Source organism: Lissotriton helveticus, chromosome 5_1, assembly GCF_964261635.1.
Source record: "Lissotriton helveticus chromosome 5_1, aLisHel1.1, whole genome shotgun sequence".
NCBI classification, from domain to species: Eukaryota; Metazoa; Chordata; class Amphibia; order Caudata; family Salamandridae; genus Lissotriton; species Lissotriton helveticus.
The window spans coordinates 15,229,402-15,256,459 of NC_136065.1; the positions used below are offsets into that span (position 1 = coordinate 15,229,402).

At 43.9% G+C, this 27,058-nt stretch overlaps 1 protein-coding gene across 1 annotated transcript in view; it reads right to left on the reverse strand.

The window, feature by feature from the left end:
* LOC144752357 (major histocompatibility complex class I-related protein 1-like) overlaps positions 1–27,058 on the reverse strand; it is a 197,521-nt gene that overhangs the window by 129,752 nt on the left and 40,711 nt on the right. The window contains exons 2-3 of the mRNA XM_078640293.1: positions 8,849–9,118; positions 6,593–6,865 (exon numbers count right to left, since the gene is read on the reverse strand). Of these exons, the coding sequence (XP_078496419.1) occupies positions 6,593–6,865; positions 8,849–9,118 (543 nt within the window). The remainder of the gene's footprint in view (positions 1–6,592; positions 6,866–8,848; positions 9,119–27,058) is intronic.

Sequence of the window (27,058 nt, forward strand, 5' to 3'; positions counted from 1 at the left end):
GTAAGTTTAGGATTTTGTCTTAAGTTAGTTCTTTGAATCGGGCCCGTAGTCTCAATGTGGTTGGACATTCAACTGTTCTGCCTCTTACATCTGTACATAGAACTAGTCTTACAGGTGCAGATGTACTACTTTTTTTGTTTATAGTCTCAGCCAAATTTACTGCATCATCTGTGGAAGATCACACAAACATTTTAAGGACCTGCGAGTAACAGATTTAATCTAGAGATTGAGAGGTTGGTAAACATCTGACACTTCTCTCTGCCATGCTACCTTACAACATAAATGAAACATGTGTAATGGCTCCAATCATCCAACAACAGAATAACAACTAATACTGGTGAAACAATTAGGTACAGCCTATGCGAGCCATTGGCATTGTCAATGTCTTTACCATGTTGCACACCTGCTTAGCTGCTGTGCAGCATGGATGAAAGTAGGCCTAGGCAGAGTTTGCCGTGCTATGCAAAGCTCTGCAAGTGGCAGAGTCCATTAGTTTGCACCATTCACAGTGATTTTGAGCGCCAGGTGTTTTTACCGCGCTGCAAAATCAAACCAAACAGCACCATGCGTAGCGCAATAGGGCGCTGTTTCTTTCTGCCACTAGAGTAGATTTTATCCTCAAGTGGCAAGTTCATCGGCACGTATGGATGGTTTCTCAATGCGAACAGTTGCGAGCATACACGACTGGTCACGTTGAGAAATCTTGCTGGGATGTGGTCTAGTGTTGGATTTTCCTCGCTAGCGCTCACCAACTTAGCATTGGCGGGTGTGAGCGAGGAAAAACTGCTCCGAGGAGTTTTTCAGAACTCTGCATGCTTCCCGGAACGCAGAGTGCAGAAAACTCCATGAATGGAGCAGAGTTCTTCACCCAGGCTTAGCTGAATGATATATATTTTTTAAACACTGTAACAAGGCCAGCAGTTTTTTTTTATTGCTGGTGGGAGCGCATGATTCAACGTAGGGACAGCGTGCAACAACGAGGGTGCAGATGCCTCCAACCCCACCTGCCAGCAACAAAAAGAAAGTGCTATGGCGCAGACAGTGCTGGCTGCATAAAAACACTTTTTACAAAAAAGCTTACAGCTGATACACAGCGCTGTGCAACATGGCTGAAAACATTAACAAGCCAATAGGTTGCAAAAAGATTTTGCAAGCGACAGCGCATTTATGCGAGGTCAAGATTTTGATTGTGTATCATATGTTGCAAATTAGATCTTTATATTCTGTGTTTTTACAGAGTACCTGGCTGCCGAAGTCAGGATCATTTGTTCTTCTATTGCAGTAAAATCATAGTATAATACAGGCCATACCATAACATACCATTCAATACTATACTATACTATACTATACTATACTATACTATACAATAACAGGCCATATCATAACATACCATTCAATACTATACTATACTATACTATACTATACTATACTATACTATACAATGACAAACCATATCATAACATACCATTCAATACTATACTATACTATACTATACTATACTATACTATACTATACAATAACAGTCCATATCATAACATACCATTCAATACTATACTATACTAAACTATACTATACTATACTATACTATACTATACAATGACAAACCATATCATAACATACCATTCAATACTATACTATACTATACTATACTATACTATACTATACTATACTATACAATAACAGTCCATATCATAACATACCATTCAATACTATACTATACTAAACTATACTATACTATACTATACTATACAATGACAAACCATATCATAACATACCATTCAATACTATACTATACTATACTATGCTACTAGTGTATCATCGCTGCTCGCCTAATGCGCATGCGCAAAGGAAAGACGCATGCGTCTTGGTATACGGAGGATGTTTTCAGCGATAACTTTGGGTGATTGCTACAGGATTTTAAACTGCTGGAAATGCTTGAAAAAGTGGTCAAACAGATCCTTATTTTGGGAGATTGTAGAAAAAAGACTACTGTCAGTACAGAGATCGAGTTTATCGCTACTGTAATTTGTGAGAAAGGGGAATGGTCAGGGTATTGACCTGAGTCAAATAATAAAAATGAAAGAATATATATATATATATAAAGAGGAAACTATATACATATACATAAGGGGAAGCAAGTTTCAGAAGCTTGACACATCGGCTACATAGGTTCTGATCACAAAACCCCCAATTGAGTTGTCGGTGCAGCTATTCCATGTAAATCTAGTTTATGCAGCACGGTCACCTAAGTGATGAGTTTAGACTCATTCAGGTAGATACCGCATGGCCGTTAGTAGGCGTATTTGGCAGATCTCATGGGTTTTCTAGCGTACTTGGCTCCATGGGATGGAGTCGTTCAACCCCGTCACGTCTGAGCCCAGACGAAACACCCATCTCTGTTCTTTCTCAAATAAGCCTCTTTCTGATGGTAACTGCTCAATAACAGTCCAATGTATGTCGTTCACACAGTGGTGTGCTTCAAGAAAATGAGATGCCATTTTTGTTGTCTGTTTTTTGCACCTTACATTGCTCTTGTGTTCGTTAATTCTCGTTTTCACTGCACGTGTGGTCATTCCTACATACTCCTTGCCGCAAGGGCACGTGATGAGATATACCACGTTGCGGCTATTGCAATTTGTGACTGCTCGTTGTTCCCATTTTTCGCCATTCTTAAATTCTAGAGTCAGACTTTTCGTGGTCAAATGGCAGTTGTTACAGTTCCCACATGGATAATGCCCGTGTAGTCCTTTCAGCCTTGTCTGATGTACTGCATTGGTTTTCGGTCTAGTGTGGACCAGAATGTCCTTCAGGTTTCTTCCCCTTCTATGGGCAAAAATGGGTTTTTCCAAATCCAGATTTACACTAGTCAGGATGCGCCAATGTTTGTTTATTAGTTTGGATACCTGGTTTGACACAGGATTGTAGGTCGTTATACAGACTGGTCTGCCTGATTCCTCTTTTGGTGGGTTGTCATCCAGTAGAGCTTCACGGTTATTGTTCCTGGCTCTTTTCATTGCCCGGGTTATGATCTTGTCTGGGTATTTTCTCTGTTGTAGTTTTTTACTCAGGTCCAGAGCCTGGATTTTGTACTTCCCCACATCGCTGCAGTTTCGCCGTAGGCGAAGGAACTGCCCATATGGTAGGTTCTCTCTTAGGTGACGCGGATGAAAGCTATCGAACCTAAGGAGGCAGTTCCTTGCCGTTGGTTTGAAGTGCGTCTCTGTTTTTAGGAGACCAGCTTCATGATATATATTCAGGTCTAGGAAAACCATAGATTCATTTGACATTTGATGAGTGAACTTTAAAAACTCATTTTGGGTATTGATCCATTCCATGAAATCCATGACTGATTTGTTGTTACCTTCCCACACAACCAACACGTCATCAATATAACGTTTCCAGGATAAGATTTTGCTCCTGAACGGGTTGTCTTGGTGCAGGATTTTGGTGGTCTCTAGATGGTGTACGTAGAGACCAGCCAAACTAGGAGCAAAGGTGCTCCCCATGCTGGTCCCATGGCGTTATAAATAACCCTCCCTGTAACTCATAATTCACTCGTCGGAGCCGCGTGAAGAGGGAGGAAGTCAGGAAGCCCTGAAAGTAACCGTGAGTGTGAATGAATGTGTGGATGTGGTGTGTAATACTTTCAACAAAAACGAGAGTTTACATCATATTGATCCATTTCCTTGAATACCTCACAGGTTGCCTTACCTGGCAGAACGGACCCCCCCTACACGCTGTGGCTCATGAGGCCATGTAAACCTCTTTCCATAAGTAAGCAATACATCTGTATGAGGATCTTTTTCCCTCAGTGGTCCCACCAGATATTATGCCTGATTGTGTGTCTTGTTTATTGTGTTATTCGTTTTTTCGTTTTTTCCTTTTTTCAGGGTTCCTGGACCTTCACTTTTGTTCCTTGTTACCCCCTGTGTATTTTACACAGCAAAAAGTTTAAAAAAACATGTAATTTCTTGTTTTTGATTTGACTTTTCTGTTTTCAGGTGTCTTGAATCGCCAATTGGGCGCAACGGACCTTACTTTAAACATAGATAGGTACATTTTCACCATATCTTTTTTGTAGAGCACACTTTTATATCTACACACATGTGAGTAAGGTGGGGATAAGTAGTGCATATCCTCGTCCTGAAGAAGGAGTTCTTCAAACTCCGAAACATGTCGACGCACTGACATGGTTGGGTTACCCTAATCAGTAGACCACAACCATCACAGCACTCTTTTAATAATACCAGCCGGAGACTTAATAAATTTTTCTGTACTCACGTGCCAGGTATTTTTTATTTTTTTCACCTTCACCTCACCACTCACATTGTTTACCCACACACACCAAACACATAGTTCACCTAAAAGTGCTCCTGCGTAGCCGTGAAGTCGTAGCACGCCGCATTCCGTAGAGGTTTTGCGAAGACCCCGATGATGAAGCATGACACCAAGGGGCCTGTTGGTGTGTGAGGGGTATTTTAACAACCCAGGTTGCTCCCCACCATTGTGGTAGCAACCTCCTTCCACCTTGTGGAAACCATATAACATACCATTCAATACTATACTGTACTATACTATACAATGACAAACCATATCATAACATACCATTCAATACTATACTATACTATACTATACTATACTATACTATACTATACTATACTATACTATACAATAACAGGCCATATCATAACATACCATTCAATACTATAATATACTATACTATACTATACTATACTATACTATACTATACAATACAATGACCAACCATATCATAACATACCATTCAATACTATACTATACTATACTATACTATACTATACTATACTATACTATACTATACAATGACAAACCATATTATAACATACCATTCAATACTATACTGTACTATACTATACAACGACAGGCCATATCATAACATACCATTTAATACTATACTGTACTATACTATACAATGACAGGCCATACCAAAGGAGAACCCAGAAAATGAATATGCCCAACACTTTAAACCAAGCCAATAATGACACGGAGTGAATAATGCAAGTAAGTGTGACCCTTCCTAGAATAGTATCCTTCATCCCGACATCCGCTCATTCATCCATCCATCCATCCATCCATCCTGTCAACTTCCCACCCGTCCATTATCCTTTCACCTTTCCATTATTCTCACCATCCTTTTAAATTACATTCATATGTACGCATTCATCGCTGCTTTCACCCACCCATATCTTCATCTTTCAATTTTTACATCCATTCATCAGTTGACCGTTCCATTCACACAAAGATCTTTCACACCCTTCCGACCATCAATCCGTCCGCCTGTCCATAAATTCCCTGCCACTTTCATTACTTCCACTCGTTCTCCGTTCCCCTTCTTCCTCCTGTCCATTTTCTAACCAGCACAATTCTTGCTTTTCTCACATATTTTTACCTTCCTTTTCCCCTCCCACATCCACTCTCCTGCTCCCACGTCCACTATTTTGTACTTTCTCTGTAAATTTTTTCTTTTATAATTTATTTTTCTCTCCACTTTATTAAACTTGGTTTACATAGGAACACCTGACCGCCCCCCAACTGTTAGCCATGCTCTGCTCTTCCCTTACAAGAGACTCAGGAGCAAAAGCGCATGCTGTCTCAGGCCGGACACAAAAACAAGCGCACACCAGTTTCATTCTAAAGAAATCAAACATTTACTGTCATGCGAGGAATTTTTAAATCATTGTGCCAAAATGTACATCCTGATACACGAGTGCTTCACTCCCAAACCTCGGTCGTTTGTCTGATGACATTTAATTGTACACATCAATAAACGTGTACAGTCGTCAGAACCCATACATAATGACGTGCAGCAGGTGCACACACCGCATCACTGCCAGACCACACAGCCTGACAGTGTGTATGAGAGCGTGTTACTGACATATGTGATGTTTCTGTGTGACCTGCAACACACACGCCACCTGCACAATGCTGAGACTATCTGCAGTGGGAAGCGTTGTATCCACCCTGCACTGCCCTCACCTGGCGACATCAGGACACTGGTTGGGGAGTAGAGGCAAGGGAGAGGCTTCAAGGGGGGGGGAAATCCTGCTGGGCGTGCTGCTAGGTGGGGGTAGAGGAGTCAGGGGACGATACCAGACCTCATCAACATGTTCTAACATTGCCCCCCCATTATCATCCCCAAGCATATAACCCTCCTCCATCTTGAAAGAGTAGAAACCACCACAGAAAGATTGCAAGCAGGGGGGGGTGGTTGAGAAAAAGGACCTTATATGGGATGTTCAAGTCCCTCACTGTGTAGGATACTTTACCCCTCTCCCACACAGCAGTGCCCCCCAGTGGTCCTTTACCATGAGTAACACTGCTCCCGCAGACCCGCTTCCATCACCCCTGGGGAACAGAGCTGGAGACTTTAAGCTGGGTGGTGGGAGAGGTGCACACAGGCCAGACAAACCACAACCCCGAAAGGGACACTGTCTCCACCGCCCCTCTCCCCGCCATGAGCTTCGTTGAGTGCAGTGCTACCAGTACCTATGAACAAACACAATTCAGTGCCTAGTGAGGGCTAGTAAGCGCTATATAAATACCTATGACCCACGTTTTTGCAGACTCTCCTTTCCGTTTCTCAGGTGTTTCTTCAGATACTCGATGCATCTCCCTTCCAGGTAGTCCTTCCTTCGAAGGGCATCATTCCTCTCCGAGTTCCATTGGTCCTGTGTGATCTTGGCCGCATACGTGGCCGCCGTCCAGGTCAGTCTGTCCTTGTCAAAGCTGAGGAAGTCTTGTCCATCGAAGGCGTATTTAGTAAACCCCCTAGTGGAGTTGTCGTCCCAGAGCTCACAGCCGTAGATCTTTTGGTATGTGTGGAGACCTGAGGGGGGGAGAAGGTGTACATGGTAGTGAGGGACTGGGGAAGCAGAGTAAGAGCCCCAAGTGGAGAGGCAGACAGTGACAGGAGCCATAAGCCTCCCCCCACCACAGTGCTGTCCTCCTGAGCTCACAGCCATCATGTACTGGACAATGGGGAGACCTGAAGGGGGCCGGAAGCAATATGCTGGGGAAGCAGAGTGAGGGGCCGTTGAGGGAGTGGGGTCTGACACCTACAGGTAGACAGTGAGAAGAGACACAAATACCCCCCAGTCGTCCTCCCGGAGGTCATATCATTGCATGTACTGGACAATGTGAAGTCCTTAAAGGGGGGAGAGTGTGGGCTGAGGGAGCAGAGTGAGGGCTGCGACATCTCCAGACAGACAGTTAAGGGACACAATAAACCTTCTCCCACTGCCGACCCACCACCCTCCAAGGCAGCCCATGGCCGGACATATACTGGGCAATTTAAAGACCTATAAGGTGGGGAGGACTGAAGGGTGAAAGCAAGGCCCGAAGAGGAAGAGGAGCAATGTGAGGACCAAGGGACCAGGGTGAGGGGAGGGAGGAAGAGTCACACCTCAAGGAGGCAGGATTAAAACTTGAGGTGGAGCAGAGTGAAGTCCCCAAAGAGAAGAGACAGGCCAGAGGGGAGTGAGCTGCAGAGTGAGTGGGTTACTGTGACACCAAAAAGAGGAAGTCTGAGTGACAGAAGTCAAGTAAAGCGAAGGTCACTCCTCGATCAGACAATTTAGGCAGGTTCACCTCCATAGTGTTCCACTCACCCTCCCCAAACCATGGTGCGCTCCCTCACTCTTAGTGTCACGGTGCCCTGCACCAACAGTCACTCACAGTGTGCTACAAAAGCAACTCATTTTACTCACCATAGTCTGGTGTCACTCACTTAAACCCCCATGTCACTTCCCCCATCACTCACACATGGTCTGTTTCTCCCCCTCCACCAGTGTCACTCACCCCAGGCCTGGTTTCCCTTCTCATTATTCACCCCCAATCTGGTTGCCCCCATCCACGGTGTCACTCACTCCCGAACTGGTTGCCCCTCCACCAGTGTCACTCACCCCTGGCCTGATTGTTCCTCCCCAGTGTCATTGACCCTAGTTGGATTGCCCCCTTCCCCAGTGTCACTCACCCCTTATCTGCCTACCCCTCCCCCAGAGTCACTTACCGCTAGTTTGGTTGCTCCTCCCCCACTGTCACTCACCCCTGGTCTGGTTGCCCCTCTCTCTCTAGTGTCACTCACCCTGAGTATGGTTGCCCCTCCCCCTGGTGTCGTTCACCCCCAGTCTGGTTGCCCTTCTTCCCCACATGTCACTCCCCTATGTCTGGATACCCCCCTCCCCTGTGTTACTTACCCCTGGTCTGGTCATCTTTCCCCTGGTGTCACTCATCCTGGTCTGGTTGGCCCTTTCCCTCTGGTGTCACTCACCCTGAGTATGGTTGCCCCGCCCACTTATGCCATTCACCCCGAGTCTGGTCGCCTTTCTTCCTCAGGTGTCACTCACACCTGGTCTGGTTACCCACCTCCCCTGTGTCACACACCCCTGGTATGGTCATGCCTCCACAGGTGTCACTCCCTTTGCTCTGATTTCTCCTCTCCCAATGTCACTCACCCCTGGTCTGGTCACCTCTCCCCAGGAGTCACTCCCCCTTAGTCTGGTCCCCCCCGTGACACTCACCGCAGTCACATTTCCCCTCTCCCGGTGTCACTCACCCCTGGTGTGGTTGCCCCTTCCTCTGGTGTTAGTCACCCCTAGCCTGATTACCCCTCCCCCAGTGTCACTCACCCCCGTCTGGTTGCTCCTTCCTATGGTGCAACTCACCACTGGTCTGTATGCCCCTCCCTCTGGTGTCAGTCACCCCTGGCCTGATTACCCTTCCCCCAGTGTCACTCACCCCAGTCTGGTTGCCAACTCCCACAGTGTCACTCACACCTGGTCTGGTTGCCCCTTCCCCCAGTGTCACTCACCCCTGGTGTGGTTAACTCTGTACATCGCAGATCTCAATTGCTTCTTGAAATCCTGCTCCTCATCTCGGAGCCTGTTTGTGTTCCTCTCCCAGTACTGGGGGTCCTCAACTGTGATTTTCTCCATCCAGAGGGCCTGGGGCCCCACCCTACAGCTCTCACTGGTGTAACTGGAGATGGGGATATCGTCCACGTACCCGACTTCGGAGAACTCAGGGATCCTGAGAAGGGGCCCCGAGAGGGAGGAGTCAAAGTACCAGAGGCGGTGGGAGCCTGGGGGAAGAGAGGGACAGGGGATCAGAGAAGAGAGCGCACACCTCTCCCCCACAGACAATACTATTCCTTTGCACCCCTTCACAACACTGCCCCCCCCAGTTTAACTTCTACTGTGCATCTTACTCTTCCAAATAAACTCTACAACCTCTTGGAGGGGCCGGAGAGGGAGGAGAAGTCCCTGAGGGAGGGGGGAGACAGAGGGTCAGAAGAGAGTGCACATTCCACCCCAAAAGATATTACCTTCCAAAAATACAACATCCTATATTACAAATTCTATGTACAAAAAGTAAACAAATGAGAATTAACAAGAACGAGCAACATGGTAAAATCTAATTAACATATTCTTTTAAATAAGTGGGAGGATAAACTCTCCTGCTGGACTTCCTGAGGAGCAACTCTGGTACCTTAGTATTTGCAGGCCCACTGTGAATCACATTGCCTTTGAGCACAACTCTCCTGAGAATCCATATGCAGAAGTCTTTGGTTTTAATCACATTGGTGAACACTTTGATGACTCTAAAAGTTTTGTGAAACCCTGATGCACCACCATTCTTGAACGGTGTTCTAACCATGACCCAATCCCCCATATTGACAACCGTATTTTTTGGCAGACTTCTTCAGATCAAAACCTTTCTTGCAAGCTTCTAGTTTTTTTGCCTCTTTCAGCTCTCAACCCATGTCTGCCTCCAATTTCCCTGTTCTCGATTCCATGTCATTGACCCATGGGGTGCCACCAGTGTATTGGGTTGTCTACCTTTAAACAGTTCAAAAGGGGGTTTACCCATGACAACATGGAGAGCCATGCTGTACACCTGAACCTTTTTGATTACGTCTTCCTTCAAATCCAAACCACCATCCTTACCCATGGCTATTGTTTTCTTCAACACTCTATTGAAACATTCCACCATGGCATTCATGTCAGGCTGGTACAAAGAGAATTTCTTGAGCCTTACCGCATGATTACTTAAAAGCTACTCCATTTCTTTAGATAGCAACTGCACCCCATTGTCAGTGAGGATAACACGGAGTATGCCTTCCCTACCAAAAGATTGCTCGAGAAACCTTATTACATGCTTAGTTTCTATAGCTTTAAAGAACGCTAACTCTGGCCACCTAGAGTACACGTCAGTCATTACAAACAAATGCAACTCATAACCACCACCATGTATAGGGCCCATGATGTTCAAAGCTAACTTATTTTCAAGAATGTGTGGGACGGTCCCTGATCACAATGGGTTGACCTTTGGCACACTGCAGACATTCTCTTATTACTCTTTCCACATGACTGTCCATGCCTGGTCACCAGTATGTCATCCTGAACCTCTCTTTGGTCTTAGACATCTCTTGATGACCACTGTGTGCCTAAGCAATGAGTTCGCCCACAAAGTAGTTGCTGGGACTAACCTTGTACTAACCCTGGGTATAAATCTCCGCTCCACTTGGGGAGTTTTGGCAACTCCGCATTCCGTGTAGAACGCAGAGTTGCCGAACAAATCTGCACTCCGCAACAGAGCAGAGTTTATTTTGTCGTGGCACACTGGAAAACCGTTTTCATGCGGGAGCGACTTACTGGGTGCCTGCGATCGTGATGAGATTTTCTGAGCCGTTCGCGAGCGCCACAAGATTTGCTAGGCGGCCGCATGGTCCTGCGAGAGTTTACACCAACACGTCATTTGAGCAATCCAGCAAACTTCAGGCGGGGCTTTGTGAAGAACGCGATCTCGAACACACAGGAATTACCATGACTGCAAGCTGGAGATGGTTCTCTCCTCGAGTAGCATGAAATCCTTCTTCAAATGACGATTTGGAGTAAAAAAAACTCCTAAAATTGACATTTGGATATACTTTTTTTCTGCCATGGGGTCCTTTTTATTTTTTTTACTTTTTTTTTCAAGAGGAAGGAAGTGCTTCTGATCCTCTAGCTTCCTGTTCCTGCCCAGCAGGCCCCTCCTTGTGCTTTTTCCATCTCCTGGTCACTTTTCATTTGGATTTGGAGCTGGAAGGATCACTCTTTGTGTCTGCTGCATATATCATTGGATTTGAGGACTTTGAATTTGAGCTTTCAAAGTAAGTCCGAAAACTGGTGTTGTTTGTTTGCTTGGGGCTATGCACCTAAATTTATTTGAACTTTTCACCAATTTTTTAAAATGTATTGTGGTGGGTGGCCTGTGGTTTCAGTTGGGGCCTAGTTGTTTCTTTGTAAATATTTGTTCTTCTTTTATGAAGGAAAAACTTTGCACAGTTCACTACATTTTCTCCCAGTTTTGCCTTTTAAATCAATTTGTAATATTTATTTAATTCACTATGTAGTCCAGTAGTCTGCCAGTAGGCCTTTCTCAGCAAGTAGGCCCTGAGCTTCTCATGGGTGCATGAAACAACAACTGTTTCTTTGGTCTCTTTTGAATTAACGTCATTTAGGGCATGGATGAAATTGGATTGAACTACAAAATGAGTTTTTGTGGTATTTACATTTTTTTCATGAGATGTGTTGTTTGGCATGCTGCCTTTGTCTGGCCGTTGTGCGAGTGTGGTTGTAATAGTAGACCCCAGCATTTGCCTTGGCTCCCCATGTGTCCAGTGACCCTTCAGTAAAGTCTGTGTCCATAGGCCTTCTTGTGTTCATTGTTTTCCAGGCCTCCTGCGTGTTGTTGTGACCAAGTGGCTGGTGGCCATTTTGTGGAGGTAGTCAGTGTGCTTTTTTGCCATAGGCCTGCATGTCTTCCCTATGTTTCTCTTGGCTTATTGCTGCTTGCTCTGGTGGCCTGGCCATGTGGCTGGTGGCCATTTTGTGAAGGCAGCCAGTGTGCTTTTGCAACAGGCCTCCATTGTCTTTCCTTTGTAGACTTATTATTACTTCTTGTTTTGGCTTGGCCATGTGGCTGGTGGCCATTTTGAGAAGGCAGCTAGTGTGCTTTTTGCCATAGGCCTGCATGTCTTCTCTGTGGTGGCTAGGTTTCCTTGCTGGTTGTTGTTTTGCATGCCTTTTTCTTCTTTTATTCAGCACAGTTTTTCACATTTTCTCCATGGTTTAATACATTTGCAAAATTCATTTGAATTGATTCACTATGTGGCCTAGTCTGCCAATTGGAGTTCTAGCCAATAAACGTAGAGCTACTCATGGGTGCATGAAACAACTGTTTCTGTGGTCTCTGTTTAATTTAAACATCATTTTGGCCATAGATGACATTGGATTAAAATACAAAATATGTTTTTTGTGATATTTCAATTTTTTTCATGTGTATATTTAGTTAAGTGCCTTTGTTGGATGTGAGTGGTTGGTACTTGCAAACCTTTTTAGCGCTGTGGATTTTCGTTTGTTCATTGTTGCATTAAAAATGTGTTGTTTACCAAGCATGCATCTTTTGTCTGGCCAGTCTGTGAGTGTGTTTGCAAGTAGGTCAGCAATACATTTCCCTTGGCTCCTCGGGGCCATGTGGCGGGGGACATTTGGTAATCTGTGTCCTCCTTAGGCCTACTTGTGTTCATTGTTTTCAAGTCCACCTGCTTGTTGTTGATGTGACCATTTCGCTGGCAGCCATTTTGTGAAGGTAGTCAGTGTGCTTTTGCCATAGTTCTGCATGTCTTCCCTTTGTTCCCCTTGGCTTATTGCTTTTTGTTGTGGCCTGGCCATGTGGCTGGCAGCCATTTTGTGCATTCAGCCAGTGTTCCCTTTTGGCATATGTCTGCATGGATGGTTGATCAATGAGATAAGCAGCTTAAAAAAAATGTTAATTTGATGCTTGAGGTTAATTTTTATTTTTTACTTATTTAAAATTATTTCATTATTTTCATTTTTTTCCTAATTTTTATGTGTGAATTTTTCCATTTTTTTTTTATATTTTCCATTTTTTCGCCTTAAATTTTTCACATTTTTTAAAATTTCTTTTGCAATGTTTTTTAAAAATTTCAGTTTCAAAGTAAAATGACTTGGCATCAATGAAACATTAACAGTAACCCCATGTCTGCTATATGACTTGCACAATCAATCAATCAATATGGGGATTTTTTAAGCATGCTACTCACCTATGTGGGTCTCAAGGCGCTGGTTCTTGGGGTACCTCGCAGTTGATCTCTGTGGGTTCGGAGAGAAAGGGTGGCAGTCTGATCCTTTGGGTTCTGCCGGTGAGAAAGGAGCAGATCCAGTTGAGGGCTGATCCCCGTATGCCAGCGCCCTGGAGTCTGGGTGCAAGAGTGCGATGGGAGACGGTGTAGTAGGCTGCGGAGAGGTCTAGTAGGATGAGGGCTGTGGTTAAGCATGGGCGGATTTTGCGGATCCACGATTCACGAATTTGCGGATTCACGGATCGTGGATCCGCAAAATACGCGGATTTAGCGGATCTGCGGATTTGGGGGCGGGGCTTCCTCGAGTGTGTGGGCGGGGCCAAACGGACGGGGCTTCCATGCGAGCGCACATGCCTCTTGTGTGTATTAAAGGTCAGAGATCGATCAGAGCAGCAGATTAAGAGACAGAAGCCCCCTGGTCACAGGAACAGCACGGGGGTTGCGCTCGTGAAAGTCAAAGATGCAAATGCATCTGGCCAGCATCACAGCGGATTTTCGATGGTATATTTGTGAAGAAGGCACATCTGCCCAGCCTCCCAACGCTCACAATTTTTTTTGGGCTGATGAATGAGTCACTGCATTTGCACTTCAACTAGTTCCAGCGACCAAGTGTGTGTTACTATGCAATCGCGCCGAAGTGCGCAGGGGTCCCTGGAGTGAAATGGCCATCATAGTGGGTAAATGGCGGGAAGACGGTGCACACCTCGAGTGTGTGGGCGGGGCCAAACGGACGGGGGCGCTCACGATTATTTTTGGGCTGATGAATGAGTCACTGAATTTAAGCTTCAACTAGGGCACATGCGTTATTGATATCTGCAAGTGTTTCCTGTTGAGGTTTTTTTTTTGTGCCAGGACCGTCGTGGCAGAATGAACCCTGCCCTTCATATTTATTCAAGAAGAAGACACCATGTAAATAATTTACGATGGCGCCGGCAAGCTGCCAGCGCCATCCTGCAAAAGTTACTTAATTAGCTTCAACAGGAAGCTCCAACTGATAAAATAAAGCAGGCGCTCGAGCCCCTGCTTTATCTTATCTGTTAGAGCTTCCTGTCGAAGCTAATTAAGTAACCATTTGAGGATGGCGCTGGCAGCTTGCCGGCGCCATCGTAAATTATTTACATGGGGCTTGAACTTTTGACCGCAAAATCCGCTCCGATCGCGGATTGCGGATTCTCGGTAAATTCGCGAGAGTTCGCGGATCGCGGATTTACCGAAAATCCGAAAAATCCGCGATCGGAGCGGATTTTGCGCTCATGCTTAGCTGTGGTGTGTCCCTGGTCGAGTAGCATGCAGATGTTGTCGGTGGCGGCGAGGAGGGCAGTCTCGGTGCTGTGGTTGCTGTGGAATCCGGACTGGGAGGAGTCGAGGATGGCGTTCTCTTCGACGAAGGTTGTCAGTTGTGCATTGCCGAATTTCTTGGGGACTTTGGCTGAGAAGGGAAGGAGAGAGATGGGCCTGTAATTTTTCAGGTCCGTCGGGTCGTCTGAGGGTTTCTTGAGGAAGAGATTGACCTCAGCCTGCTGCCAATCATCGGGAAAGATGCCAGAATTGAAGGTGGCATTGATCGTCTGGCGTAGTTCGAGCGCAATGTCGGCGGTGGCTCAGTGGAAAATGTGAGTCAGGCAGGGGTCCGTGGGGGCTCCTGAGTGGATGCTCTTCATGTTTGTGTTGAAGTCTTCGGTGGTGACCGGTGCCCAGCTAGTGATGGTGGGCTGGCTGTCATTGCTGGAGGGGAGGATGGTTTCAGGGGTCTGTTTCCTTATTTTGTCGTGGAGGGCTTTGATTTTCAGGAGGAAGAAGGAGCTGAGCTTGTTGCAGAGGTGCCGGGATGGTGTGATGTCTGTGGCTTCAATGGGGGGTTTTGCGAACTGCTTGATGATGTTGGAGAGTTCCTTTGAGTTGCTGGCATTGCTGAGGATTTTGTTCCTGATAAAGGTCGAGGCAGAGCACTGCCCGATAGACCATGGAGCTGCGCGCTGGAGAGCAGGGAGCCAGGAGGGATTGTTCCATTCCTTTGTCATTTGTCAGCTGCCGCTCCCTGAGTGCAGCATCCATTCCCCGCCACATGATGCACAATGCCAAACCGTTACATTTGGACTTTTGTTGTTCTTCTTTTGTTTCCTATCCTTCCTTAGTGTACTGGACTGTACAGTACACCATGAAAGCCCTTGTTATTGTCAAAGTCTCACAAATGGTTACATTGTATTGTTAATTATTTTAAAAACTGAGGTAACACTAACAAGTGTGACGACACACTAAATTTTATATTATAATATTTGTTTGTAATAGTAATTATTGAACTACAGCAATGCCACATTTCACTGATGTTCTTCTTGCTTCTTTCCTTTTAGGTGCACAAGAGGAGGAGACATCACCTACTGCGGTGTCAACACTACAGTCAACACTAAGAGGAGCACCCTTAGTGTTGACTGTAGTGTTGACACTACAGTCAACACTGAGGGGAGAGGAAAGTGTGCACTGCATATACCATGATACAAAGGAGCAAACTTTTCTGGGTTATTATGTAGTGTCTGGCCACACTTTTTTCCTTGCCCAGACTATTTTCCATAACCTCCTCTACCATTTATCACACATTCCTAATGGTCCATTTTGTAAAAATTGTATTCCAGCCCATTGATTGCACTTTATCTGGCGAGAGCCGGAGAATACGGCTTGAGCCAGAGTGTACAATTTTACCCGGAAAGTATGGTCCTGATGCAGAGATTCTGGTCCGATTGTGGACGTAAAGTTAGGAGACATAAGTGATTTCAATGAATACTAAAAATCGTAAGTGCCTTCTGTGAATACGAGAAGTAGTAAGTTGAGGTTTTTGTCTCAGGTTAGGTCCATGAATCTGCCCTTACATTTGTGCCATAATTCTTGAGCCATGGTACAAACCAATACTGGACACTTTACTTCCTTTTTCAGACGGGGGATGTTGCCAACTACAAAACATGGAGAGCTGTGCAAGCCAGTCAGCTAGAAAAGGAATGGCCGGGAATTAGAGGCCTGTTCCTCAAGGGCACAACAAGTACTGCAGGCCAGCCTTCAAATTCAACTTCAGGGTCTGAGGCAGTATGGTTGACTCACAGCAGCCAAAACACCAACAGCAACAAGAACAACAAGAACAGGGGCATCACCCCATAATCGGCAAAGGAATGATTTCTACTGGCAGGGCTTAAATCCGGTGCTGAGGCAAAGACAAAAGAGGCAGCGCAAAGCTGAGCACCCATGACCATGGAGCAGATGGTCCAGGCCTATCTGGATGACCCAACAGAGGTCTAGTTTGATCAAAATCCATTGCTGTATTGGTATGTGCAAAGGCACCAATCGCCAGTGCTTAGCTGGCTGGCGATAAACTATCTGCAATGCCCCGTAGCAAGCATCTCTGCTGAGTGTGTATGAGTGCTGCTGGCACCATTCTGACAGTGAGAAGGACCAGTCTCTCACCCCAAAACTTGGACAGATTAACTATGATCAAATTAATCAGCACTTTATACCACTGAATTACACCCTACCTGAAGTACCACAGCAGCAAGATGATGATGGTGACTCAGGTAATGGAAGTAGTGTGTTAAGTGACCTACTTCTGGGCGAACACCAGAGTTTAAGGATGAGCTCTACTTCCCTGACTACAAGGTTTTCATTTCTAGTTACTTTCTTTCTTTCTTTGACATAAAAAAGATATAGCTGGAGAACATTATTAAGTTTAATATTTGTGTGTGTCCATCCCCACCGAGTTTCAACTGTGTGCAGTGAAGAAGTCCTGACTCACCCTAAAGCTATTTCCCTCAAGCCAGACATTCAATGGAGAATAAAAAACAACTGTGTGCCTGCCTATGTCTCCAACTCTGGGCCCTGACTATCTATCTATCCTTTCCTCCTAGCCTAGAGGGACTGCCCCACATGTGAGATTATCAATAATTTGATTTACAGCGACGCAATGGATGATCTGCATTTTGCAATGTGCCACCATTCGATCACGGTGAACACATCAGAAGAAAAGGTAAATGATGGCATGCATTGCACACTGAGTAATTGTTGTTTGTTGTGATGTCAACTTGTGAATGATTGATATGTCACATCATCAATCATGTGTCTGTCAACTTGGAAAAGTAGAGATGATTCATGTGGTGGAGGCAGGCAGTGTGCGACTGGGTGATTGTTTGTTATGCTTTGCGTTTTAGTGATGATGATGATGATTGAGGTTCACAATGTTGTGGTGGCCTACCGACGGTTGATCAATAATTTTCCTCTGAAGGTTATTTTTTTTCCTTTCCCTTTGAAAGGTAAGATAGCGAGATTCCTTCACAGCGTCCACTCCACACTGCTCTTTTATTGTTTTATGCTAAAATATACTCCTCAAAGACTCAGACCTGACCAGTCACTTAGTTAATGCAAAGCTTGCAAACACAAATCTAGTCTAATCTACACAAAAAAAGTGACTCTGTCAATTCAATCTTCCCTTTTTGTTGTTCAATAACAAAACTGTATTACTACAAGTTGATCCATTGCATTGAGTTGGGACTCAATCGGGACACTGTTGTTACTGAGATGGACACCATACTTTGAGTCAGACTCAGGAGGATCAGAGATGATGGAATGACTCAGGGCATGGGTGTGACTACTTTGAGAACTGTCACTAGAAGAAGATGGACGTTTTTCTAATTCATTGAAACCAAACAATTTGGTTGATGATGGCTTTGATGTAGACTAAAGGTAAACAACACCAGACTTTCACATGTCTGTCTAGTGGTGCTGGTGGTGAGTGTGGTGTGACTGACAGTGGTTCATTGATTTTGTACTTAATTGGGAAAATGCTACATTGCTGTGTGTGTCTTTTGTTTGCTAACCCGCTGAGGTCTGGCTCAAATTGGAAGCTAAGTGGAGGTTTGGTGGGGGGCCTGTTGTAGGAGGTGCGTGCCGAAAACAGATATGATCTAGCCAAGCTGTCTCTGAAACAAAGACTTCTTGTTGTACTTCTTTATGCAGTTTAACTTTTTCCCCTTGATTCTTCAATATCTTTTGTGTTCCATCCAGGGGCCCTTACCATGCGCCATACTGGAAAAACAACTCACACTTACCTTACCAAACTGCCTCCGCCAGGCACCCAAGAATAGCAGGCAGTCCAACAGAAATGCAGTTGTAAGAGATGAAACTCGCATTTGGCAATACAGTAACTTTTTTCTGTTTAATCATTACAACTGTGTATGTTATTTATGTTTGTTTATTTGACTCCTATACATATTTTAATTTTATTTGCTATCTTTCAAAGCCCACTACAAGAACATAATGTAACTTGGGTCTCTCTGGTAGCAGACGTAAAACTAATTTACCTGTACTAGTCTAGTAGTACTCATCATCAAGCATGCATTTCCTTTTCCTCCCATAACAGATTTATGATGGTCAGCAGCCAAGATGAATGTGTTGTCCTTGTGAAGTAGTGTTTGTCTTTGTCAAACCTTTCCCACAAATCCCCCTTCCTATCCATCCATCAAACCCCTAACCCTCTTCCCCTGAGCTGCATGATTTATTGGTATGAATAAAATTAATTTACACAATTAACTGATCACACACTTGGTGGGGCGCATGTGGTGAAAGCAACTCCAACTCAGGGAGGGCAGGCAGGGTGAGGATCTTAAGTTCTACTTTAAGTAAAACTATAGCTCAAACTGCCAATATATATTAGATTGCCCACCCATGCACAGACAGTATTTGATATTCACATTTTTTCAGAGAAACCTAATCCATCATAATTACCAGCATCATCATCGTTCCAGCACTAAAGGTTACACTTGTCCACTCCACTCCATAGCTCGAGTCAGCTTCAGTTTGTAACTTGTACTAGCACATCTTTTAGATTTTTTTTTTTTACTTTAGCATAGTTTACCATGTTTTCTCAACTGGCAGTTTTCTTCGTGTGTACTGCTAGTCGTACTCTGCTCAGTCTATCTAGTCTCCCTCAGGTGACTGCCTCATTTGTTTTGCAAAGCTTGCATATCAAACAGCATTATCTCAGTTTGTAAATGTAATTATTTAGCTCCCTGCAATGAATATTCCTCATCCTACAGTTTGAGTTAGGCTAGGAGGGCGCGGAACCTCGCTGCAGAATCTGGTACTTCTAGTATTCGACTAGTCCACTAGCATGCTCCTGTCTATTACTACCACCACCATGGCACCTTGGGAAACCATCAGCATCCAGCTATTGCTTTGCCTAATCACAGGTAAGAGAGAAGAAGTATGGGGATTCATTCAAGATTATAAGTATGCCCCTTAATGGGGAACGTTCCCTAGGCACAACGATATCCCCCACCCGGGGTTTATCTGAATAAACCTTAGCTGGTGCTCCAAAGATCACATATCAGTTCGCAACTTCGTAGTTCTAATTCGTAATTTTTATTTGTTCAATCTGAGTTAGTTTTCACTCCAAACACATGTTAATTCATTATCAGATGCATTTCGGCTAATGTTAGCCTTCATCAGGGAACATGCATCTAAAAACAAATTAGAGAACTTCAATACACGAGGAACTGTGTGGGATTGCTTTCAACTGTATCGATATAAAATCATGGAAAGTACGAAAATTTTCCATGCGGAGTAGTATTGAGGTCCTTGGTTCTCTGTGATTTAAACATCTAAACTCAACATATCGGGTGTTTTCAAGCTGATTGCGTGGGATGAAATCAAGTATTTATTAAAAATAGGGTGGTACCCAAAAATTAGTGCCGATGCTCGTGTGTGTTTGAAATTAGTGTGGACACTCGTAAGTGCTTAACAAGCTAGATCGGTGTGATACTGACAATGTACAATTAGATGCTCCAGTGTTATCTTACGATGCGCATTACATGCGGAATACGAGACTAACGCTGCTGAAAGCCGTCACTACGCAGCCGAGCCGTCTTTCTGCCAACAAAATTATCAAAGCTAAAGGTGACTTACTCTGAAATATTGCCAGATGAAGTTGCCTTTCGCCATGTGCAGAAGTTCATGTGCGAATCAGAAGTGGGAAAATGCGGAAGTAAAAACTGGCTGAGTTTGAAGTGATTGACATAGTAGAAGGACTCCTGTGAAACAATTTCGAGTGCCATGTTGGAGTATGCAACAGAACGTGAAAGTGCTCACTGCAATCAATGTGCAAAGATATAAAAGTGGTGATTATTAATACATAATTCACGGGGAAATTTTTTTATCCCACATATACCAATCTAATAGGTGTCAGTATTCGATCATTGCGAAGGATAAATCAGAGATAGGTAAATACAATATTCACAATGTGTCATAATTACAGGTAACAACTATATTCCACTCTATCATTCATCCCGAACGGTTTAAGAGTTTCAAGTCTGTGAATCTAATAATTCTCTTTCTGCAGCAGTTGCTCATTGTTGTCTTTACCTTCCATTTTGAGAACTATTTCCAGAACAGTAAATTTGAGTTGACTATTGCTGTGAGATTTCTCCATAAAGTTACTCGCTACCGTAGATTTCAATAGTTTATTGAGTATGTAGGATTTGTGCTCATTCAATCTGGTTTTTATCTTTCGTTCAGTTTTACCAACATAGCCTTCTCCACAGGGACATTTTAGTAGATAGACTACATTTGTGGTGTTGCATGTAGCAGGTACTCTGAGTTTTAAGATGTGCCCTTTTCTTGGATGAATGATCGCTGCTCCCCTCTTGACGCTGTTGCAATTAATGCAATTTTGGTATGGTACTGTTCCTTTGTGGGTATTTTCAATTTGGTTGGTTTTGAATTTCAATATTTCCCCCATGTTGCTGGCTCTTTGGTATGCAAAGATTGCTCTTCTTTGAAGATATTGTTAAAGTCATTTTCTTGTGCTAGTATCGACCAATTGCGTTTAATGATGTTCCGATATGCCTTCCTTTTAGTAGAGTATTTTGACACTATAACCATCCTGGTGTTTTCTTTAGACCTTGCTTGGTCTAGTACATTCTTGGGGTACCCTCTTTGAGTGAATCCACACTCCATTTCGTTGATTCTGTTGTGTGCTGTTTGGGGTGATGATACTATCCTTTTTACCCGGAGCATTTGTGAGTATGGAAGGTGGTGTTTTAAGCTGTCCTGATGGAAGCTATGATATTGCAAAAGTTTATTGCAATCTGTGGATTTGTGGTAGATATCAGTGGTGAATCCTGTGGTGGTTCTTGTAATCTCCACGTCCAAAAAGGTTATTTTTAGTTCTTGAATCTCCGATGTAAATTGTATTCGGTCATCTGCTTTATTGAGGTTCTTAATCGCCTCTATCAATGTAGTTTTCGGTCCCACTCCATAGTAGAAATATGTCATCTATGTATCTTAAGATGAGTTTTGTATGAGTTAGCCACGGTTGCTGGGTCAGAATATGTTCTTCCTCATATCTTTACATAAACAGGTTAGCGCAGGCTGGGGCAGCCAAATTGCCCATGGAAGTACCCGACTGTTGCAAAAAATATTGATCCTTCCACTTGAAATAGCTTTGAAATAGAGTGAAGTATAGTAGTTCCATCAAATATTGATTCAAGATGCAATAATCTATATACTATGGAAATTAATTCACACACCCACACCCCGTCCGTGTTCATAGGGGTTTTAGATGCAGACTGCATAGACTTGGAGGAGAGACTGAAAGTACAGTAGTAGGACAAGTGAGGGTACTGCATATATCTGTTGGTGTGTTAAACTATACGCAGGTTTCAAAAAAGGGCTGAGCCCTGCAGCAAAGATAAAAGTGCGAAGTAAAAGAGTAACACCCCTAAAAAAGATTTACATCATATGTAAAACTATAAATGTATTCCCCTAACAAATAAACTATAACGAAAGAAACCCACAACACCTGACCCACTTCTCTCCCCAACGCCAACAAATGTCCAGTAAAAGTCCAATTGTCTATAGAAAATCCAAAAGTCCATAAAAAATTAACACCCAAGTTTTCCCCAACTCCCACATTCTCACCCTCTCCCCAAGTCCCACCCATCCAGAAAAAGATTTAAAAAGGGGCAAAAGAGGTCTACCATATAGCAGTGGGCTAGGAGCCGGGTCTTTCGCTCAAGATGGTCAAAGTGCTTCTCCATCCTAGCCTCTAGGTGTGCCATCCTGAGGAGCATATGGCGGTGAAAGGTTTCACATGGACAGGGGTGGGCAGCAGTGGTTGACTTGCGGCGGGTGGCTGCTGGACCATGGCACCATACCACCGGAGGCACTGGGGGGGCCTGGCTGGGGCCCAGGACATTTGAAGCTGCTCCTCCTCCTCCGCCAGAGCCAACAGATGACTATATTCTGCTCTGATGGCATCCAACTTCCGTTGCCGGGTCTTGGCTGCTATCTCCTGCCTGGTGGGTTGGGAAGGAGTAGCTATTTCAAGAAAGAAAAAAGACAATTGTAACCAATACTCTTAGAAAAACAGTAACACATAAAATTATACACATAAAATTATAGGGGCACAGTAGCACTACCAACAATTAACATTTGTAGTATCCTCGATTCCTCTGCCCCCAAGATTTGATGTATGTGATTAGAGTTTCAGGCATTAGGCACTATGGACTAGACAAGTATGTTCTCCTCTTTCTTGTTTAGCTAAATTATTCTTGTAGGCATGCAAGCTCAGCTTGCGCCCTAGACAGACATACTCGCGTCGCAGACTTGCGTTACTTTTCTAATGTCTGTAGGTGGGGAAGTTGAACCTACACAATTATCTCACTTTCACCCCGACTACTATAACAAGGCAGATGATATGATTAATTACTATTATGAATGATTGATGATATACGATACTATGTCACGTGACGTGAGGTACTACTATTGTAATAACCATGCAGCCGATAGCCCACCCATGGCTGACACTGTCAAAATGACATGGGTAGAGAGGGAGTGGGTCTCGGAGGGAGCTCATTGATGATTGTCGGGGTACATACATACATAATATATATATTATAATAATATATGTTGTGCTTGAAAACTAATGTGAGTCAAGGGAGTAGACTGAAATACAACCTCAAACGTTTGAATCAAAATCCTTGGAAAAAACATTCCTTGTTTATTCTTCTTCCCAGGGATTTTCCATTTATATTTGCATTGTTCTTCTAGCATTATTTTTATTCTTCACCATTGGCTTTGCTTCTCAGGCACAGTTTACATTTCTTTTACATTCTCTTCATCAAGTCTTCCCCTTTGATTGAATACCATCCAGGCATCTACCCATCTAAACATGGCTATTATTCTCAACAAACCTTTCACCAACATACATTTGTCATTTAATGACCCATGCATCCCTGCTTGCCTTCGAGTTTGACCTATCAAACCCCCCGGAGCCTACCTTTCACCTATACAGTTTAACCCACTCACCCAGGCAGGCATCACATTTTACTCATCCTTCAGCCACCCATGCATCCTATCAGCTACCATTGCATCCTAGGGCCCCTTCACCCACGCATTCTTCTCTTCCAGTCACATATTACATGTCACCTGTCCTTCCTCCATCCATCCCGTTTCCATCAACCCAACTCCAGCTAATGCTAATGCTAACTAAAGGGTGTCTTCTTCAACTGCTCACAACTAGTCTTAATAGTAGAGTATACAGTGTACACCCTTGCAGCGATTGTATAAATTTGATTGTCAATAAGCAAGAAATATAACTTACCTCCTCCCGCTACTGCTACTGGCTCACCCCCTGCAGCTGCTGCATCTGCTCCCTCCTGGCTGGAGTCGCCTAACCTACTGGTCCCAGCATTGGTGGTTAGTACACCTAGAAAAAACATTGCAAATTTTTTAGATGCCATATATGCCTCCCCCTATTTATTGATTTTCACTAGCAAGATTGAAAGTACAATACATACACCGCACACATCACTACAATTCGGGCACACAGACTTAAGTAGACAGCATGTCCTATCAAAAATAATAAAATATCCGGTTGGGCATTTTGTTGGTGGCAATTTTTGAAAAGCCTCTTAAGAAGAGGACAACCCAAAGGACTGGACTCAGTGACCAGAGCTATTGGTGAATTTGAGTTTTGAAAAGGAAAAGAGTGGCCAACTGGAGAGGCAATCGGACATAAGGTCTTCTTGGTTTGAAAATGTAAAGGTGCCATCTTCTTCCTCCTCCTCCTCATACTTGCTTCCGGCCATGGTGCACAGTAATCATTTCATCAACAACTGCTGCTATTATAATACTAGGCCTAGATGAGACGAAGAGTAGGGGTGTCCAACTTGACCATAATTTACTGATTGAGCATGAGAAAGTAAAGAAAAGCCTTCTCATCTCAAGAAACATGCATAGAATACCTAACTAGGGCATACAATCTGCACAGCAGAGTAGTAGTACTAGTACCAGTAGTAGTAAGGACCAATGGGTTCTCTGAGTCTTACAGTACCACCACTAGGCAATCCACAAAAGATATAAGGGGAGAGGGAAAGCTGACCGAAAAACCATAAGAAAGCAAGCTGCAAACAGACTAATACAGAGTCAGGGCAGAGGCAGTTTGAGGTGGAAAAAAAACCTCAGACACTAGAAATATAAATAACTAAGTTAGAAGGTAATGCAGGGATAAAAAGAATTTAGAAACAGATTGTAGAGGATTTGGGAAAAAATTAAATTAGGAAGCAGAAATAATATAGTTAAAAATAGGGAGTAGTAAAAGTTAGGGAAATATATATTATAAATATTAACAACAGGCGGACGGGGAGAGTTCCTGGCACTGGGCGGCACTTCCAGCTCCCACAACCGCCATCGAAGACCTCATGCTCTTGCCCCTGGTTGCTGATGATCATGTAAGATGTAATTAAAGAGTCAAACAATTATTGGTGTTAAATAAATATCAAATAATCGCTCCAAAAAGATTTTTTGACAGGAAACGCCAGTTGCAAAAACATTGTATTTTCCTAAATCAGATCGACTAGTAGTAGTAGACTAGTATCGGAATCGCAGACCGTCCTATCTTTATAATTCCACAGTTCCATTCCGTCTCCTGAATCGTAAACCTACCTAGTCCGGCTATTCCACAGATTTTGGAATGAATTGCAAAAAAATTATATTTGCTTCTAAGTTTCGATCTCATTCGCATTCATCTCAAACCCCTTTGATGGGCCAATTTACTAAGTCTGCATTTAGTCTAAATGCATTGATGGACGTAAACATATTGCATACACCAAATTGTTTGGTTGCTGTTCACTCAATATGCAAACTACAAAAAAGATTCTACAAAGGAGTCAAGGACTGAAGTGAGAGGATGCAGGCTGCTAAATTACTAACTAATACTAAATAACTTACTACCACTATATTAGTGACCGGACAAAGGAAAGGAATCTCCCTAGTTTGCATTACCTAACTTAAGTTCTCTTACATAATCAGGCCAGGCAAGCCCAAAGTTGCAAACAAGTTCGATTAGGTTGCGCCAAGCACCTGTCTAGAATAACAATCACATAAGATAAGATTTTTTATAGTCACTTACCTGCATGTGAGCAGCAGTTTTCTTGCTATTTGGGAAACAAATAATATTTGCAATAACATAGAACATACAATAATAATTATGATTAATTACTCACCAAGCCTGCGACCTCAACACATAGCATGTCCAGTAGGTACTGCTCTCTGTCCATGATATCGGACCACCGGTGCGTCAGCTGCTTATGGGTGCACTGGACCCCAGAGCAGCGATACACTGCCTGGTGCACCCTCGCCTACCGCTGCTGGTGCTCCTGGAGCCCGTACCCAGATCCAGGCATCCCACCTGCTGCCAGGGTGGAGCGGAGGTGGCGCTGCACCAAAACAACAAGTGCGGCTATCTATCTCTGAAAACAAGGCCCCGGGCTGAACCCTTCTGGGCGCCGCCTTCCACAAGGAAGGCCGCTTCTCTTTGCCCAGGTGGCACTCTACGCCATGATGATGGGGGGGCAGGGCTGAAAAGAAAATGTAAAAAGTAAAAAAGTAAGGAAGGAGAAGAAGTAAGGAAGTATAAAAGTGATGAAGCAAGCAATATAGAAAAACAGTACAAAGCGCACTAAAAACACACATAAAGTAGACAACAACACAACATATTCACTTAAAAAGACACAGGGAAAGGTAATAAATAAAAAAAATCAGAAAAATAGTTTTTAGAAAGAAAGATTGAAAAGATTAAGGCAGGATTGAGAAGTAGGCGCCTGCACCATAACAGGGAGAAGAAAACAAGATGGCCGTGTCCATGCATGACCGCCTGGTGCAGTTCGTGCGAAATTTCTCCCCGAACACGCAATCCACATCGAAGTACGGCAGAAACATCCCGCGAACGGGCAGAACAAGCAACTCCACCAACGCAGAACTCCGCATAGCACAGCAGAGTTTTTTTAACACTTTGCAGAGTTTCGCATATCGCCGCTACACGAACTCCGCCCAGGCTTACTTTGTTTCCCTGAACAACAGTCAATGTTTCTCTAACAAATCATCCTTTACATGCCAACTTCTCACTCTTGCTACTGTCTTTTGTCCAAGCACTCCATCCTTTTTTATCAAATCCAGAACCTCTAACATACCCTGGTCAGAGTTTAATGCATCTCGCCCTTTATTTTCTGCGATAGCGCTGCCTTCAATCTTACACACCACTTCATTGTCTTCATCACATGCTTTAGACATTTTTACAATGCACCTGCACCAATCTGGATAATATGTCAGCTACCCTGTTCTCCACTCCAGATAGATACTTTATATCAAAATCAAACTCATGTAGAGCACCTACCTATTTTCTGAGCCTGCTGGACACTGCACCAATGCCAATTTTTGTATTCCACACAAGGGTTTGTGATCCGTCTGCACTTCAAAACTAGTACCCCACAGCAGATTCTTTAATTTCTTTACAGCCCAATGGACTGCCAAAGCCTCTCTCTCTAAGACCGAGTAACGCAA